The sequence below is a fragment of the Uloborus diversus genome, unplaced genomic scaffold, assembly GCF_026930045.1.
Source record: "Uloborus diversus isolate 005 unplaced genomic scaffold, Udiv.v.3.1 scaffold_957, whole genome shotgun sequence".
Taxonomy (NCBI): Eukaryota; Metazoa; Arthropoda; class Arachnida; order Araneae; family Uloboridae; genus Uloborus; species Uloborus diversus.
Window position 1 is genome coordinate 29,813 of NW_026559184.1, and position 15,235 is coordinate 45,047.

Genomic DNA, 15,235 nt, shown 5'->3' on the forward strand with positions numbered 1-15,235 from the left:
CGAATACTAAGTTTGGATAATGCTTGAAAATTCAATCAGATCATATCTATCAATGATCAAAAATCTAGTTACAGTTAATACATCCTGATAAATACAAATGGGGAACTCAATGGCTTGATAATGCCAGAGAGTCAAAAGCCCCTACTGCAATCTACCAGCAGGCAAACCGCGAGAAAGAGAGAATGAGTCAAGGGCTGAATCGCTATAAATACCGCATACCTGATTAGCATAATTGTGTAGTCATATGTCCGCCACATGCGGAAAGGGATGTGTGCAAATCATTCCAGAACTTCATGGAACACAATGGAACTTCATGACGTCATCTTATCTTTCGATGCCGGAAGGCGAAAGAAAAACTTCACAATTTGTTTTCATTCTTTATTGGAAATGAGTTACTGCAAAAGTTGTTTGCTTAGCAAAGCGATGAATTTGTAATGTTATCATTACATCGCGAACATTCACATTAAGTTTACGTTTAAATAACTTTAATTGTTTGTAAATTCTGAGATACATGTAATAAATTACTTTCATATACTTAGGATAAACTTAGTGTTATCTGAAATGAGGGGTGCCGCAAAGCGCATAAAATACCCCATAATATGTAAAATGTGTTGGGTAATGTGTCTTTACCTTAAGTTCATAGAACTAAATAAAAGGTTTACAGAACCCCAACATCAAAAAAGCCGTGCAGTCTGCCAGTAAGAAATAAAACATACTCAAAGTAATTTTAAATAAATAACATTTATTAAAATATCACAGTATACAACAAGATACCAAAATTTGTTAAATACCAAAATTAATTTAGATTGTAAAACCCCCCAATAATCACAGAAATTTCAAAGTTAAATTGTTAAATAAACACTTTTAGAAAAACGCGAAACATTTTAGAAAAATTGTAAAAATGTCACCTTCCTGCGCTAAATGCGCATGTTTACATTGCTGAAGAATTCTTGACAAAGCGTAATCGAATTTGTAGATTCATCAAACTGTTCCATCATTCACCGGCCGATAGGCTTGCTTAGTTCTAGAAGAACCTTTTCATATACTGGAACACCAACTTGTGCACATACCGGAATCTCACCGGAACCTTCTGGAACTATAGTTGGAACATCTAGGAAATCCAATCATGAAGGTCACTCTGAAGGACATCGATGATTTCAAACTGATGACAGTTCCATACCACCATAGGAGCACCGGTAAGTCAATCCAGGTATAGGCCAAGTTTAAGTATTAGGCCTAGTTGCAATGAGCTACATCTTTTGATAATCTCCCACGAACATCTTCAGCAATGGTGACATTTTCCCTCCACAAAAAGGAGTAATTTAGAACATTTTTAAACAATTAACACTGAATAAAACTTATCTCAAGCCCTGCTTGAATTCAAAAACGTTGCATCAACAACGGCTCGAGCACGCCGCAACTTCCATCAACAAACTAGCACGGTTGCCAAACCTTCAAAGACCAATCCCTGATTGGTCAACAAAAATGGCAAGATGCCAATGGGGAGTAAACACAAACAATAAAGTGAGCACTGAAAATATTTCGATCAATCTATTTATACGTTCTATGACTGCGATACGTCATCCCATGACACACCCTACTTTGCATTGGAGATATACATCTCAACTATTCCTGATTGAGTGATTTAACAATCTTTCTATTCGTTTTTTCCATAGACTAATAATAAGAGTAGACAGAGCTTTCCCGGACTTGCTGATGAAAAAATTGGTTCATGGATACAACATGTGACTGGTGGAAGGCTTGGCGAAAACTTTGGCAGCATGGTTGCTAGATGGCAGGATTATCTATAGTTTGGCACTCGACATGTATTTTAAGACGTAATGTGTTTTTATTATAATTTTTTTCCCAGGTGCAGAGATGATTGAACTGTTTTTCTTTTAAATACGCATTATTTTCACATTAGTAATTAGTTTTTGATCACAGTTTTCAGTAACTTTTATTTCATTCGGAACTGCTACGTCAGCGTTGGCGTAAACGTAATGGCGTAAACGTTTTGCGTTAACGCAAAAATGTACTAATCGGTACCTGAAATTGAAATTGTAGGTAAAAATCTTACCATTTGCCAATTCTTTTTTGGGCGCTTGCATCTTTAATTGCTTAGAGAGTTATTGTAATTGAATAAAGAAAATGCACAATACTATCTAACCGAAAAACTCGCTATATTAACAAAATATTTACAACTTAGAATAACAAATTTACAAATCGGACTCCACAAAAGATCATTCTTCCGTGTTCCATCCAATTCTATTTATTTTATTTCTCGCGGGCGTTGATCGTCTGCTACGATCAACGCCCGCTGTTGCTAGGATATCCACCAGTCACATGGTTTGGTTTATGAGCAGCAAAAGGGTTGCCATAGCTCGGTCTACTCTTATTATTAGTCTATGGTTTTTTCGGCTCAAAGTAGCCAAAAACATCTCAACCATCGGGTGTTACGTCATAGGATGATTCCGATGTTGCACGATCATGCCCGAATCAATTACAGTTATCCGCCGCTGAGACACAGGACGCGGAGTGGCAAAAACATATCGGAGGTAAGTTTCAAAAAAAATACTTTAACATTTGTAATTAAATTAAAAGCGCTCCAAGATACTGAATAAAGGCTTTTAAGCCCAACAAAATGCAGTGGTATAAAATGCCCCATATATAAAATTATGGGCGCCGCAAGGCGCCCCCTCAATTGGTGTATCATAGATACAGTCATAGACACACAAAATACAGAATCATTGCAATGATTCTCTATTTTGTCCTAGGACATGAAAAGATTCCTCTCTTAACACTAGAATTACGGGAGGGGCCATTTTGACTCCAAACTTTTTTTTGTTAACTGCTCCTGTATTTTCATGAAAAGCTTAATCCTTCCTTGAATTTTCCTAAATCATTGTGCTGTGTAACAATAGAAAGTTTGCAAGAAAATTGTAATTCTTTTAACCCCAATTTAAAGGGTGACAACTAAAATTGCAGGTAGGTATCATTTTGACCTTTTTGCGGAAAAAAAACTGCAAATTTACTGAAGCTGAAACAGAGCAGAAACTCAAAAATGTCTTTTTGAACATTGAAGTTTTTCTTTAGAACATATCATTTTAAGAATTAGAAGCATTTATAATGTTTTTGTACATAAAAGGAAACCTTTGCCGTTCTAAAATGCAACTGAAACAGCAGTTTTTTTTTTTTAAAGGGTGTTTTAAACTTTTTTTTTTAAATGTTTCATTATGTACACTGAAAATCTCTATATTTTTTAAATAAACTGCAATTATTATAAATATGATAATTATAAACTAATTTTTGCAAATATTTAACATTATGTAGGGAACTATGCAAATTTCTTCTCAGGTGTCGAAATGACTCCCACCGTATTTCTAGGTATAAATAATCGCTGTAATTCTAGTGTTAAGTCTCCAAAACATTCGTTTCCTTTGTATCATTGAAGCAGATACTTTCTGAGAATATAACTATTTAGAATCAAGTAAAAGGCACGTCTCCTTTGTCTAGTTTTCATTTAAGCTTGAATTCTGCCTCTGCATGCAGTGACGTAACCATAAAAAATAACCATAAAGTTTTAAGGGGGCATATTGGAAAAACAAAAAAATTTTTTTTTTTTTTGATCGGATAGGAAAAGTGGTCAAAAGCTATCCGGTCAAAATTTTGAAACTTTTAGTTTCAAAAACCCAAATTTAGTAGTTTTTTGCAAGTGTTGTTTAAAAAACACATTGCTTGTGATATTAAAGAAAGGTGTATGGGGACCCTTGCACGAATATTTTCTTAAACATAAGTCTTAAAACCCAATTTTCAAGTCCATATTTTGTAATATTAGGGCTAGTGATTTTTCGAAATAAAAGCTCCAAAAACGTAATTCTGAGCGATTTTCGATGTTGTTGAGTGTTTGTGGGCTTCTCCCCTAAATTATTGATGCAAATATTTGATGCAAAAGAATAACATCTTTGTTTATAATATATTTGAAAGCTGGTACTAAGTTGGTACAAGTAAAATCAAAAAACTCTTGAAAAGAATCATTGGATAAGTCCAGATCGAAATTTAATGTTATGTAATTTACTTCGATAAATACATTTTCTATTTACAATCAGCAAGTTATTTATTCGTGCTCTTAGCTTGATCAATATGAATAATCAATTCAGTTTTGATTGTTTGTTTTTTATCTAGTCGGATAACATTTTACAAGATAAATATTTAGATTTTTAAGATTTTCATTTTTCAAAAAGTTTTTGGTTCATTAATGTTTTACAAATATTAGAAGCAGATTCATGGCTTGTGTTTTAATTTTAATTTGCATTATGCATACCCCTCTGATTATTCTGTTCATCAATGTGTAAAAAATTGAAGTATGTATTATGCGCTGATGTTATAACTAGATTTTTCTGTGTGTATAGGGGAGGGGGGAGCCAGGAAACCTTCAACCCTGGGCGCGGTCAGCCCTTGGGACGACCCTGACTGGAGAAACGAATTTACGATTCGATCTCGACCTTAGAGCAGTAATTAGAATGGAGGGAGCAAGTCTAAGCATTGGCTAAACGGGAGCATTGGCTGAGCAAAAGCTTCTGTTAAGAGCTTAAGCCACGTGACTCAAAAACAATGAATGGTTGGTACGGTTTGCGTGAAACTAGCTAATGAAACCTGATTTTTTCCCAATGCTTTTTATTAAAATCTGTCATGTGACTTGGGATCTTTCCTTCACAAGTCTTTACTCCCTCCATTTTATCTCTTCTAAATTATCCTGACCTGGACTTTTAATGTTCGGTAATTGAACTTGTTTTTTACTCTTTGTTTTCAATTTGAAGAAATCAAGCTTTTCTAATCATAATTATTTATGTATTCATTTATTTCAAACATAGTATTCAACATATTTTTTCAAATAGTTCTTTATTGCTCCCACTCTTTTTTTTTTTTTACAAAAAAGAAGGGGGGGGGACACTGATCTTCTGCTTCAGAAAACAAGATTATTTGGGTTCAAGTGCTAATTTTCTGACATTGAATACTTTTAAAACTATGGAGGGGGTGGGGCCAATCAAATTATTGTTCAAGTCCAATGAGTTTATTATAGTAATTATTCTGACAGTCCTCTTGAGATTTTAAATGAACTATAGTGGCATGCAAGGGCACTCATATGGGGGGGGGGGGGCAAGTGGGGGCTCAAGCCCCCCACCCCTTTGAAATTAGAACTACCTTGCTTTTAGTACTTTTTTCTTTGCTAAAATGTAAAAACATTTCTCCTCCAGCAGTTAATGAAGAAGTTATTAAAAATGTCAAATTTTAATAACTCTAATCTGTACTGAAATCGGTTTCTATGAGGAAAATATCCTGCTAAACCGTGGGGAAAATATCTGAGCCCCCAATTAAAACTTTGCATATGGGCGCCCTTGGTAGCATATGATTATAGCAGCTATGAATAAATGCATTATAAGTGTTCATTTATTTTCCGTTTCTACTCTTTTTTAAAAATTTCATAATGCGCAAATATAAATTAAAACATTTTAATATATTTTTAAAACATTAATGTAATTTAATTTACAGAACTTGGCACCCAGATTAATATTTCAGTTATTATGTTTATTAAATTAATATTCAAAATAGCAAGATGTGTGAGAAAGTAGGAGATTAAAGTGATAGATATGATTTCTCAAACTCTCACCCTCCTTATCAGTAGCAACCTAGCCATTAAAAGAAACTTTTCACCATCAGGTACCACATTATAATTTTTTCTGTATATGTCTTCATTTACTTGGTATTTGTGTATAAATTGACTAATGACTATTAGCCTGAGCCATCCCTAGCCCGAGAGCTATTTGAAGCTACAAAGCTTAAGTTAACTTTAGAATTGGGCTGAGCCCAGCTCATTTGTTCTGACGAACCAACTATCTTTTATAATTAAAAACTGAGAATATGTATCTATGTTTGTATGTCCGGATTACTTCTTCCAAACGCCAGTAAACTGACCATCGAACCAGTGTATCGATGGATTAGTAATTTTCCTTCTTTATGTTTGGCTATTTAACATAATGCTCCGATAATAATTATTGGAGATATCAATTCAAAACTATTATTTATGATACTTAGATTTCGACATAAAAATCCCTGTATTTCGAAGGCTTTCCTTCGTTTAAAATTTTATTCAGTGCTTCCTCTCAACTTTACGTAACAATGCTTTTATTGAAATTTGTAGCGTGAAGAAAATTGTTGAGAAGAAAGATCTGTTGCTTTTTTTTTTACTTGAATATGAACACATGAAATTATGGGTTTTGTTTTGAGGCTTTTCCTGTAATCAGGGGATTTAAAATGTTTCCTTTTAGGTTATTTTTCCGGAATCTGCCGCAAAATTATAGTTTTTTTTGTTGTTGTTCAAGCGTGATTGTTGAACACGTGTTACTTGATGTAACTTTTATTTTCAAGGTAGACCGTGCAAAGCCAGGTGACGCAACTAGTCTTTAATAATGTGTAACCTCACCATTGATATGCGCTTCATTTTTCATGACATATTGTATATTTAATGTCACATTAGGTATTAACACATATTATATACAGAATAACCTTAACCTTGACTAGGAGCATAGACATTCAATACAGTCAATTCTGGACAAGTGAAATGTATCATTAAATTGAGGAAATCGTTAAATCAGGTATCTTTAAGTCGAAATTATACTGTAGTTTTATATGTAATTTTTAATCAAGTCGAATCAGCGCAGAATAGTTTTTGCAGATTGAATTGTGAGCAGTTCAAGCTGCCATTGTTATTACTCTCTTATAAATCTGACATTATTTAACAGTAGTTTTTGATAAAAATTGCAGGCACTCTTTTTGGAATTACAAAGGACTGTTTCTTCAATAAAAGACTTATTTCCTTTGTGCCGCAGTGTATTTTGTACTTACTGTTACAGTAGAAGCCAGTTAAATGAATCGGTGGTATATTGAATTAACTGCTTAAATGAATCAAATCATCAAAAACAGAACGAAATCCAGCTTTATTGAATCAGCCACTTTATTGGAATCTGCTGCTTTATGGAATCAAAACTGTTTAGAACAAACGTGATTCATATAAATGGCAGCCACTGTATCAATTATTTAATCAAGATTTATGCATTGTCTGCAGAGCCAATGTGTCACATTGGCTCTGCAAACAATGCATGAGTCTGCACAAACAAGTAATTCATCCATGTGTTTGGCACTAGGAACTCTGAAATGTCACATCGTGTAACAGTTATACATCCTAAATGCACATTTTAATCTCTAGAACAATAATGTATTATACTACTCTTAATTCTTACTTGTAAATTATATTTACAGAATGTGAATTGGAGAAATTAAAGAATGAAATTTCTCAGAAGCTTGCAGTCTATGATGCTCAGGGCTTTGACGGAAGAAAGCAACAGCAGCATTTTACTACCCTGAAACAGGAGCTGCATGAGAATTACGAACAAAAAGAACTAGTTTTTGATGAACTGAAAAATTCTTGCTGGGAAAAGGAGATACAGTGTACAGAAACTATAGAAAAGGTACAAATAATTGAAGGACCTTATAAAACATTTGGGTTTTGCAAATATTTAAAAATCGCTCAATTGTGAGTTCGTGTAATTTAATACTAGTAACTGAACAGTATTTCAGCCAATACAGAAATAAAAAACAGTACAAACGAAAACATGTTGTCTGGTTATAACTGGTTTAAAGCTTATCTTTTCATTTTATTTGAAACTAGTTGTACCTGCAGGGCTTTGCTTGTGGTAGAAAGGTAAAAGTTCATTTGGGTTTCCTGTATATTTAAAACTAACTTCTGGTTATGCTCATAGTATTTTTTTCTCTCTAGATCTTTATATATTTTCAGCAGATTTAAACATTTAATACTACTACTAGTTGATTAGATTCTATTAGATCAATAACTGAGACAACAAGATTAACAAGAGAATAAAAACATGGTTTCATGGGCACTTGTATGTTTATCACTGAATTTGTCACTTCATTTTCAGCTTCAAATTTTTCAAGAAAACTCTTAAGTTGCTGTCACCCATTTATGATACCATGTCCGTCCCATTACTCCTGGGATTTTACTACTTAAAATTACAGTCAGACTCCGATTTAACGAATTCACTGGGACCGAATCTTCTATACGTTAAATCGGAGTTATTCGTAATATCTGGGGTTGAAAAAAAAAATTTTTTTAATGCACATACCATATCTAAAATCCCTAATAAGCAACCGCGCAAAAATATCCATAATTAGAAAGTACCGTGTTTTCCTGCGTATAATCCGCGGATTATCTGCTAAAAAAGGCAAAGTTTATGAGGTGTGGATTATCTGTGATTTGTTTTCCCCCTTAACACCTACGCATTGAACTTCAATATTTTTACAGTAGGATTCACCGATTGAGACCGTACGCCAACTGAGTGTTGTTTATTTTACGAAGCATGCATGCTCTTCTTCGCTGCCTGCCTGTATGTTGGTTATTTTACGTTGCTTGAATGTTCCTCTTGGCAATTCAAGTCTTGTAAAATAAGCAAGATTACAGTAAAATAGGTAGGCATTTGCACAAGATTAGACCGTTTGCTCCTTTGTCTTGACTCTTTGTTTTTCAAGTAATTAGTGTACTATAATCAAGATTTCAAGAAGAAATCATTATATTTTAGATTATATTTCAGATTAATTTTGATTATGCCTCCAAAGTAATTACTTTTTCATGTTTTTAGTTTAGTTGCTCAAATGGTATGTTAAATTCAAACTTGATATTTCTACATCGTATTATCCGCGGATTATGCAAAGCTTTTTTTCTTCAGGCCGATTTTCGGACCTGCGGATTATAGGCCGCCCGCGGATAATACACAGGAAAATACGGTACTTTTTATTCAATACAAGGGTGTCCATATGCAAAATTTTAAGGGGGAGCTCAAAAATTTTCCCCATGGTTTAGCACAGGGCTTCGCAACCGGTGTGCCGCAATAAGGAACCCGGTGTGCCGCGGTCTTTTCATAGTTACGTAAAAAGAAAGAGCCCTGACGTATTTTATTTTAAAGTTATGACCGAATAGCGTTTGTATCATTCTTTATCTTCTCAATTCACCCTGTCGATCATGTGCAATAAGACATACCCGACAAGGGGAGAGGAGGGATTTGCTGCCCCACCTCTTTTAAACTTCTTGTGATCCTATTACTTTCAGATTTTGAAAACAGATTTCATTTCGACAAAATCAACTGTACAGAATTTTTTCTAAATCTTTCGCAAATGGGAGTATCGTCCCCTCCCCCAGGAATTTGATCCCCAGCTTTAGCTTTTGTTTTCCTCTTTTCCACTTCCGATACTAATTTCCTTTTATCATAGTTTCTTACAGCTCGGCTCTGAGCCTTAGTAAAAAAGAAATTAAAACCATACACTGTCAGCTTTGGCTGAAGTCGTTAAAATTGTGAATTTCATAAAATCGAGGCTATGTAATTCTTGTCTTTTCTCTGTACTTTGTGAAGAAATGGGGGCGGATCACCACTCCCTACTTCTTCGTATAGAGTTTCGCTAGCTTTCACTGGGTGAGATACTATCAAGAATTTTTGAACTGAGAGACGAGGTACAAGACAGATATTGACTGGGAAAACTAGCGTACATGGCTGAGACGTTTTAGAAAACCTTAACGAATTGAATCAGAAAATGCAAAGACAAGTAGAGAATTTGGGTTACATGTATGGACAAGCCAAACGGGTTCAAATCAAAAATTCATCTGTGGAGAGAAGTAGTTTGTGGCACATTGGACATGTTCAAACGGACTGTCAACATGGTATGTGAAGAAAATGGCATGGAAGAAAAGCTGCTGATTGTTGTGGCAGAACATTTAGTCATACTTCAGGACATGTTTAAGCACTATTTTAAGAATAGTAACATGGAACTAGTGATGTTCCACGTATCCGTATCCACGGATATCCGAGGGAAAATAAAGATCTGTATCCGTATCCGTTACTTTTTTGACGGATCTTAAACGAATCATTTCTATTCTAAAAATTTTTAAATATTTGAATAAAAGACTCTAAAATTCCGTTTGAATTAGATTTTATTCCCTATTTAAATTATTAGGTATCATTTCAGAAGACAATTTTTATCTCCCCCCCCCCCCTTGCAAAAAGGAAAGGGAAATAAGTTTTATAAGTGTGTATCAGTGTGTCTTTTTGTGGCATCGTAGCTCCTAAACAGATGAACCGATTTTGATAGTTCATCTTTGTTCTAAAGGTGATTTGATCGAAAGTGTTCTTAGCTTGGCCTCATTTTTGTAGAACTTTAATTACCGGGGATATTAATTAAAACCGACTTAACGTTTTTCAGAAATACGGTGCTAAAAACTCATCCGTACGTTAAAAATATTGTCCCTAATTGAAAGAACAAAGTTTTCTGCGTTTGATATTTATTTGAAACTTCCAACTTATGTACAGTAGGAGCTATAATCTTGTTAAGTAAATTTTAAATGCAATTCTAATCCTTTATACGCGTGATTAGTAGCGATTTCATAGTCGGAAGATAAAGAGAAAAAACTCAATGATTTAAAATTTTTACCTGCTGTCAAATCATATTTGTTAACAAATGTGTGTTCTGACCCGCGAAATTCATCTTAATATGAGGTCGGCACTCTGGGACATGTTATGTTTTTTTAATTTTTAATTTAATATTAGTTTTTGTTATTGATTTGGGGTTTTTGTTATTCTTTATTTTTGTTTTTCTCTGCATTCTTTAAAAAAAAGTGAGACTAAATTCTCTATTTACTGTTTGTAAAGGTGTTCCCGGCTCTGTATTTCGTCGGTCGGAGAAGTTCGGTGGAATGGGTCTGCGCTGCATTTATGCTGAAATTAAATTCGAAAATTTATTTCTAGCCTTTCCAGTAGTAGCTTTACACTCTTACTCCTGTATCCTACATCTACCGAGTAAGCTAAAAATAATTTTTCACATTCCATCTAAGCATTAATGCAATGACCCATTCCTTCCAACTCTCCTTCAATTTTAACGGAGATTTCTTTAAAGAGTAAATTATAGTCTTGATTATATTTCTGCCGCAGTTGACATTTTTTGAAGAAACTGCCATTATTCTGACGGGAATACCTTCCGTAATAAATTTTACACTTGGATAATTGAATAGGGTAAGAGATCCGTATCTGTATCCGCGGATCTTGACACTAATGATCCGTATCCTAAACGATCCGGCACATCACTACATGGGACAAAGTGTGACTGGATTCGCGATCCATTCTCTTCATCTGCGGATGCATCAGTTAAAGACCTTTCTTTGAAGCCGCGAGAAGAATTTATGGACCTCAAGAGCCACCATACTCTTAAACTTAAGTGCCTCTGGACAAATTTTGGTTGCTGGTTAAAAATGAGCATCCCACTATCTCTTGTCTTGCTATTGATGTGCTGCTACCATTTTCAACTTCATGTCTTTGCGAACTCAGCCCTTGCACTTATAAAAAAAAACAGTAATAGATCATCTCTAAAGAGCCTGGATCAAGAACTTCGTGTAGCGCTTTCCAGCATAGAACCGAACATCAAACGTCTTTGCAAAAATTAGCGTCAAACGAAATTTAGGTACTTGGTTTTAATTTCTTGCTTGCTTCTTTCTTGAAACATTATTTGATAAATGGTTTAACTGCAGTATGCACTTTAATGACAAGTTTGACAGAAATGCTTTGAAACATATGAAGCATAATTTTTTATAAATAGCTATAGTTTTGTTGTTCATTATCAACCTTAATACATTCGAAATATTCCTGTTTTCTCAATAAATTTAAATATATTACGTTTGTTATAATCGTTTTATTTGTATGGAAAAAAGTCCCCCCCCCCCTCCATCTTTTTACCAGTGAATGATGAAAACATTTCTATATTACCATTGCAAAATTAAGTTCAGTGCGCCCCGTTGATCAAGAAATTTCTTAAGTGTGCCGCAAAGTGAAAAAGGTTGAGAAGCACTGGTTTAGCAGAATATTTTCCCCATGGAAACTGATTTCAGTACAGATTAGGGATATTAAAACGTGACATTTTTAATAACGTATTCATTAATGGCTGGAAAAGAAATTTTTATTCATTTTTGCAAAGAAAAAATTACTAAAAGCAATGAAATTCTAATTTCTAAGGGGGGGCTTGAGCCCCCCTTGCCCCCTATATGGGCGCCCTTGATTCAGTATTCCACAACTTACCACTTAATTTGAAAATTTAAATTACTTAGAAAAAATGTTTGACAATTTTTCTTGATATTTGACTATAAATAGTTCTTTTTCAACTATTTGGAGTGAAGAAAATACTGTGTCTTTGCAACCTGCTGCATGAGATGTGTTTTTAGTTTCCAGCAAGATTTGTTGATTTAAATCAATTGAGTTTTTTTAAATCATTGATTTGAATCAAGTGATTTTTCTAATCATAATCCTTAATTAAAATCAGGTAATTTTATTTTTATAACTTGATTTTGCATTTTTGGAATGTGTTGCTCTAAATTTAGTTACACTGCATTATACAATCTTAACTTCAACAGGTAAAACTACATAGATCCCTCTTGATGTGTGTGCAGCAGATTTTACTTCTTGCAATATTGCTTTTACTCCAAAATTACAGTTCAATTCAGTATAGAACCAAATAAAAATTTTCAGTTTTTTCTCATACACTATCACTGATATAATTAAGAAAAGTAATTGCTTGATATATTCTTCTACAATAAAACGTACATGATGATGGAAACCATATTTTTAAGCAAAGCATAAAACAAAATCATTTCTTATCAAAGTATTATAACATATTTATAAATCTTAAAAATGTATTGAATAGTTAGAGAACTTATCTTAGTTTGAAAAGTTAGCTGGATAGATTCATCTACTCTATGAAATATATTATGTTTATAAATATAATGTGATAAATAATTATAAATTTAATGAAAATAAAAAAATCCGACTTTTTTTTTAAATACAAATCACGAATCCTGGTTTCCAGGCCATGTAAAGCATTTGAAAAGATAACAGTTCTAATGGAAGTTTTACTATTGCTTTCTGCATCAGAATCACTATTTGTTGGTTATGCCCTCGCCCTTCAAAAATGGCTGATTCCGAGAAAAGTCTTTTTTCTGCTTAGGACAATATGGATGTAACATGTGGATGTAAACAATCCAATATTTCCTTACGCAAATTTTCAAAAAAAAAAAAAAAATTTCGACTGTTAAAATAATTTGTTATTTCTGGGTTTATTATTCGATAATAGGGATTTTTGCCTTCATTTTAGTCTGGGAGAAAGAAAAATTCGTTAAATAGAGGTTTGTTAAATCGGGGTCTGACTGTACTTTTACAAATTTAACCTTCAGACCAATCATGGGTCTTAATCACTAGGAGTCGGGAAAGGAAAGCTTCAATGGGACCAAAAACTTTGGCATTAAATTTGGCGCCTAAAGTTGGACAGGGTTCGTATGGGTCATGGAGATCTTGGAAAGTCATTAGGGATAGGGGGGGGGGTGTTTATATTAAACAGTACTGTCATGAAATGTTTTTTATAAAGTTATGGAATTTTTTCATCCAAAGGGTAGTTCCGTCTCCCTGCTCCCCTGCTGCACCCATGTGTAATGATCTAAGTTTATGCTACCTGTAGTTATAAGTTAGTTAATGGGTTAGAGAAAAACAATACAATATTTTATATAAAATAGTTTTTATGAACTAAAAGGTTCATACACTACAAGTTATTACACTATAAATGCACATGAGCATTGATAGTTTTACCACATTTAACAAATTATACAATATTAGTGACATATCAATGCAACTGGATGGTCTTGCTTCTAAAGCAAATTTTCTCAAACTGGTGTGGATGAAAATGTATCAAAGTTCTCAGCATGGATGCTTAAACCCGAATGTTAAGCGAAGAAATTTCGCTGATTCTTATGAACACACATCGATTTGTCTATTTTTAGTTTAGCAGCTGCATGCCCTCCTTACAATAGTTCTATGCCTGAGGGAAGCGAGCCCTACTGATTGTAAACCACTGCCAGAGGAATATTTAAAAACACCTTCATGTAAAGAAATACTGTTAGCATTCTATAGAGTACAGGGGTCATCTGATACACTAGAATTTCAAGATAGTGTTACATACGTAGTATTTCACTGTTTGCAAAATAGGAAATATTTGTTTGTAAAATGTTTTTTTATAACAAAGATTAAATTTGTTAAAAATGGGTTTTGTAAAATTAGGTGGTGAATTGATAAGTTGAAATCTTGAGTTTTGCTAGATTTTCAGAAAGAGCAGGGCACTGCAATTTAAATTTTTTAAAAAGGCATGCAATATGCATAAACTGGGCACTTTGAAGAAAAGGACATATTTTTCTAAAATGTCACTGCAGTCTAAAAATAGTTTAGCATTGAAACTTAAAGACATAAATTTTAAACCAAAACTTATTTTTTGGGGCATAAAACACAAAATGGGCACTATAAACAGGCTCCCTCTCTCTAATAAAAAGGACATGTTTTTTTTTAAATAGCACTGTTCACCCTTAAATTCTGTTCCACAACCAAACCAACCCATATGCAGACATAAGACACATTTGAGATGCAAATTTTCCATTTTTGTTTTATGGCTTTACTTCTGCATTTCCTTCCATTTTTTCCCTATTGAATCCAATAAAATGTACAAATTCTCTTAATTTGAACTCCAGTGTGCAATTAAAAGTAATTGACTAATATGTTGCATTTCAATATTCTAATTCAAACCCTTCAAAATTTAGTTTTATTAGTAGGAAATATTGTTAGAAAATCAATAACTCAAAGGCGATTTAGAATAAGGCCCACCCCCTACCCCCACTTTTTTTTTTGAAATGGGATTAATTTTGACCAAATTTGTTTTTGCTGGTCAGTTTTCATTCTAACTTTCTGTTTTGGAGGATTTGATACTCTATAGCTCATCAGGGGAACAACTGATTTATAAATTAATGTAAAGTGATTTTTTTTCCTTGAATTTATTCAGCCATCCCTTCATGTTTGCTTTAAAATGTGTGCAACTAATCATAAATTTTGTTTTGTTTTTTCTTACAGTTGTCTTCAGTTTGTAGTGACTTCAATAATTTGTATACAAGTTCTGCTGAATCAGCTGCAAATATGTTTGGTTCCATAAAACATTCAAGAAGTCCAAAACTGGAAAAATTATGGAAGAATGTTTATTTTGAATTTCCAAAACTGCAACTTTCATGTAAATATCAAGATATGATTTCCGTGAAAGATTC

At 33.6% G+C, this 15,235-nt stretch overlaps 1 protein-coding gene across 1 annotated transcript in view; it reads left to right on the forward strand.

Annotated features, from left to right (window-relative positions):
* LOC129234054 (uncharacterized) overlaps positions 1-15,219 on the forward strand; it is a 38,570-nt gene extending 23,351 nt beyond the window's left edge. The window contains exons 6-8 of the mRNA XM_054867954.1: positions 7,318-7,526; positions 15,048-15,167; positions 15,214-15,219. Of these exons, the coding sequence (XP_054723929.1) occupies positions 7,318-7,526; positions 15,048-15,167; positions 15,214-15,219 (335 nt within the window). The remainder of the gene's footprint in view (positions 1-7,317; positions 7,527-15,047; positions 15,168-15,213) is intronic.
* Positions 15,220-15,235: the final 16 nt, after the last annotated feature.